The 4,845-nt window shown below is 37.0% G+C and overlaps 1 protein-coding gene across 1 annotated transcript; it reads left to right on the top strand.

Moving 5' to 3' along the window:
- The first annotated feature begins 2,788 nt into the window (after positions 1 to 2,788).
- Positions 2,789 to 4,126, top strand: LOC118433597. The gene is made up of 2 exons (XM_035845682.1): positions 2,789 to 3,351; positions 3,701 to 4,126. The coding sequence occupies exons 1-2, from the start codon at positions 2,789 to 2,791 to the stop codon at positions 4,032 to 4,034; spliced, it is 897 nt and encodes a 298-aa protein (XP_035701575.1). The 3' UTR covers positions 4,035 to 4,126.
- Positions 4,127 to 4,845: the final 719 nt, after the last annotated feature.

Raw genomic sequence — 4,845 nt, 5'->3', positions numbered from 1 at the left:
ACAAACCAGATTTGGTATAGGAATTACAATTATCGGAGTAATTATGTTGTTTGTTATGATGTTGGTTCTGTATTTCCGAATTTTGGATTAATTACAGAATTTATTGTTCTGTCAGATACAATTTGTTTATTTCTTATTAGGGAGCTAGAGGTAGAATATTTTGAAAACAAGTTATTTGCCTATAAAGTTAAGTTAGATCTGGAGCGTTTTAAGCTAGTTGATGTAAAAAATTTGATTGTGCACGAATGCTTAGAAATTCAGCAGAATATTATATTAGATGGATGTTATTTAGTTACACGGCATCACTTGTAAATATTTACTTAGTTGTACATATAAAAAATATGTAATAATCTGTTAAATAATTAACACAATAAATTGTGATAAAAAATGTGATTTTTGTGTAAGCAATAGCGAAATTATTGTTACTCATCCATCACCAGTCAGTGGCAAGGTGAACTAAATAAGTGATAGTACATCACCGCACGGTGATCGAAAATTTTCATACTTCTACCACCATCCGGTAGAGGCACATCACCACGATGGTGGTGGTACTTTCCACCACCGCGCGGTGGTGGGTAACCACCATTGCGGTAGAGTCACATATAGTCACCGCTTGGTGACAGTCCGGTGGTAAAATTTCTTAGAGTGTAGGTTATTTCTTGATCTCACCATAAAAAGTATTGCAGTATTATTGTTAGGAGAATGGACATATGTATGAATTGGGTAGCATATGAGCTTTGAGGGTATTTGTCAACATGAACTGGAGGCATAAACTGAGGAGAATGAAATGTGCTGGGTATGATAAGTGAGGGAATGATGCGTGGGGGAATGAGGTGTGCCTGGTATGACATGTGAAGATATTAATTGTTGGGGAATGCGACGTGGGAAATGTAATGTGGGGGAACGATGTGTGGGGTATGCAGTGCCCGGACACCGTGTAAATGCAAATTTCATTTTTTTTCTATACGATACAAACTTTCTTTCCAAATGGAATATCCATAAAGCAAGTGAGTTGCGAATTGAACCTGGCATTGAAATTGGCACTCTTGCAAATATTCTATAAATATGTATGCAATCGGTAACAAAAAATTATTACCGAATTCTAATTTAAATCAATGATGTAAATGGGGCATTGATGCTATAGTTTTAATTTCGAAACCACATACTGTTATCGTTTGGTAAAAAACCATCACTCCCAAAAAGGTGTAAATTTTTTTTGTATATGTATGATATTACATGTTTACATTGTGCACTCACACATAAAGCTTTTGCTAAAAGGAAATACATACTTCAAAATTAGGTAGACTTATCGTTTTAATTGGTTAAACAAGTAGCTCTTTTAGTTGCATTTAGTGTTACGTATCGCTGTGAAAATGAAATAGGTAGTTGGGCCCACGGTGAAGTGAAAGTTACTAAATATTAAACGATATTGTAACATTTTGTAATGCTTCTTGTTTTAATATTTTAAGCGCGTCCTTCACCTAAGTTTTTTTTTTTAATGTATTTATTTTTGAAGGGGTCCACGGCGTACGATTTTTTTGAAACTTTCCGGAAATTAGCGCCAAGTATCCCTTAACATATTTCAGGAATCAGAACACGCCCGAAATAAGATTTGAACTTGTCAAAATTCATCAAAGTTGAGAAAATTGGGGCGGAGAGGATAAAAATATAAATTTGCCCATTTTTGAAGGGGTCAGCGGCGTACGATTTTCTTGAAACTTTCAGGAAATACTCTATAGGTATCGCTGAAGATACTTCAGTAATCAGAACTCACCTGATTCTACATTTGAAATTGTCACATTTCATTAAAGCTGAGGGTGAGGGGCTAAAAAAGACATTTTTGTATTTTTCAAAAGTTCCCGCCGTACGATTAGCTTGAAATTTTCTGGGAATTATTTAGGAGTGTTACGGAACACATTTCAGTCATCAAATCAAGCTCAGCGGCAGCGGGAAAGCTTAAAAATTAAAAATTTTAAATTCTGGGCTGGGCTGGGCTAACTTCCTATACATTTTAAACTGTGGATAATTTTTATTTCCTACAAAACTTTTAGGTACCGGGACTAATATGTGAGGCTAGTAAAGACAACATTTTTTAATAAAACCGATAAACTCAGCAAAAACTGCAGTAAAATTGAAGCGAAATTTTGAAATCACAAATAATGTTGGATGAAAAGGTGTTACATTTACGTTAAGTACAAGTTAATTAACTTGATAATTCTTAGGTAATTACCTATGACCAGGTATATGACTCATGCATAGATTGGTATTATTTGTGAAGACAAGTTGTCATCACTTTTAATTTCAGCTTATCTTTTCCTGAAGGCTGTCAAAACTGAGGGTGCAATACATACATATGCATATATACATATATGAAGTTTGCAACAAAATTCAATTCAATTTCGTTGCTTGAATTGTATTCCGACTATTACGATAATTCTATGCCATTATTGGTAGACAAATAACATTGCACTCTAAACAAAGCCGTGTAAAATTAATTCAGGGTTGAGTAAAATGGAGGATGACACAAAACAATTGAGTAAAATTTATCCCACGGTTTGGGTAAATTGTACACAACTTTATTTAGAGTCATCCAAATCAAATCAACTGAACAATCAGAGTGATTGACAATTTTACTCGCGTTTTCCTTCTACACTTATCTGTATGCAGACATAGATGCACAAATAAGTTCCCCGATAAGCCTCTGTCTCTTTTGAAAGCAATCCCATAAAATTCAATCGCATTCATTCCTCTCAAGTCTCAACCTTTCGTGCCACATAATACTTACACCATGCTTGCAATAAAAAACGTCCCCAAATTTCTCCTCGTCTCCATCGCACTTTCCCAATTGCACCCAGTGTCCGGCGCCCTTGTTGCGAAACTGTACAACGCCACTGTCCCCGTCGTGACCTTATTTGCCGGCGTTTCTTACGATGGGGACGACTCCATCTACCACTTCGGCGGGTGGAACATCTTCCCAACAGAAACGGACCCACAACCAATGATGGACGCCATCTGGCGATACAGCATATCCGCAGATGCCTTCGAACTTGTGGCTCGCCTTCCCTTCGGGATGGTGCTCACTTCAATAGTAAATTCCGTGGAAGGGACGTACTACATTTTTGGTGGGCTGTTAGACGAGACGAACTGGCAACAATATTCGGTTTTCAAGTTATCCGTGGAGAGTGGAACGGTCACGGAGGTGGCACAACTCCCTAACATCGGACACTACTACGGCGCATTCAAGAGGGACGAAGAGACGGTCTTTCTCATCCGAAATAGTCCTTCAGCCGTGTGTAAATTCAATATTTCTTCGCACGAAACAGTGTGGTACACTCCGACAGGGGAAATAGAGTAGGACTCGATGACTCATCGCCAAAATCGGGAAAATAAACACATTTTAATAATTGCTTTGCTTTAAGAATTTATTTTAAAACTCTGGTCGACTATTTTGTAGTCAGTATATAGATTAATGGAATGGTGGGGAGTTTTTTAAGCCAGCTTCGATGAGTTCGAATTTTTCTAAAGCTTATTAAACTTGAGATCTCCTCCTTCAAAAACTGTTAAAATCTAGAGTCAAAAATAACTAGCTCAACAAATTTGACGTGCAGAATTTTAGAATAAATTCCCAGAGTCGAGAAATGATAAAAAGAAGTTATCATTTTCCCGGTTTTGGCGATGAGTTATCAAGTTCTACGATAAGGTTTCTGGAGGCGTGCACTTTATGGGACGACGTGGATAAGGTAGCCTACATCGCCCTCTCCGACAGGGCCGAAAATCAAACGGTTCTCCGCTACGACGCCATCCGCGAGGAGGGAACCTTGATCAACTTCGGGGAAAAGAATTTCACCGGGTATGCAACCTCTCCGACGGATTCTTTACGTAGATACGGATATGCGATGGGAAGCTACAATTCGGTCTCGTCCCTGCTCGATTCGACTTTCGGACGCAAAACGTTGAGTACTTTCCGTTTGAAATTTCCCCTCCGGGAGTTTCCACGTATGGGATGGGATGGTCAGTCTTCGTCCCCAAGTTGAACGGGATCTACCTTTTTGGGGGATACTTACAGAGTTCTTTTCGGAAGGAGGTGTGGTTCGTGGATTTGGTTGAGAGTGAAGGCAGCTTTCGAAACGGGACGAGTATTCCGCGAGAAAATTTTAAGAAATGTACCTTAAATTATTTCACATAAGATCCAATACAATATCAAACTATTCAAAACAAAACGAAACTTTACTCCGTCAGATTTATTATTCGAAATATTTATGTACACCTACTCAATCTGCATATTTTAATTAAGTATGATGCGATGCAGCATCTAGATAGTTTTAAAAAACTGCGTATATTGCAAATTTTCTCTTTTCTTCACACAGAGCAAAGTTGAACTTCGGCTATTTATTCGGTCTCGCCTAGCATTATAAAATTTCTTAGTTATTTCAAGAAATTCAAAAAAAAATTGCGAAGCGAAGAATCGGTGATCGATTTTTGTTTTACCAAAGATCAGACATTACCTACCTGGGAATATAGAGTTTAATTGTGCATCTCTGTAGAGAGCAAGGGGAGGAATATTTGAGACCATGTAGAAAATTTACAGACAAAATTGTCAACGAAATTTGTATTTATAACATTTTTTTTGCAAGTTTTGGATAATTTCTTAGTCGTAATTTGTATTTAATTTTTAATATAAAAAGTAATAGATTCCTCTGGTACCATAGGTACGTAGAATTTGAAGTGAAGAAGCCTCGTAAATTAATCATATTATTTATTTTAAGTCAGGTCACGTGGCCAAATTGATTAATTTATTAGTGTTTGGTTAATGGTAAATTTAAAATTGAATTAAATTCGAATACA

The sequence above is a fragment of the Folsomia candida genome, unplaced genomic scaffold (genome assembly GCF_002217175.1).
Source record: "Folsomia candida strain VU population unplaced genomic scaffold, ASM221717v1 Fcan01_Sc062, whole genome shotgun sequence".
Lineage (NCBI taxonomy): Eukaryota > Metazoa > Arthropoda > Collembola > Entomobryomorpha > Isotomidae > Folsomia > Folsomia candida.
This window is presented reverse-complemented; position numbering and strand designations above follow the sequence as displayed.

Bases quoted from the DNA above. Each gene is read 5' to 3' on its own strand.
- LOC118433597 (XM_035845682.1), top strand. From the start codon at position 2,789: ATGCTTGCAATAAAAAACGTCCCCAAATTTCTCCTCGTCTCCATCGCA. The intron at 3,352-3,700 runs GTAGGACTCGAT...TTCTACGATAAG, and splicing joins ACTCCGACAGGGGAAATAGA to GTTTCTGGAGGCGTGCACTT.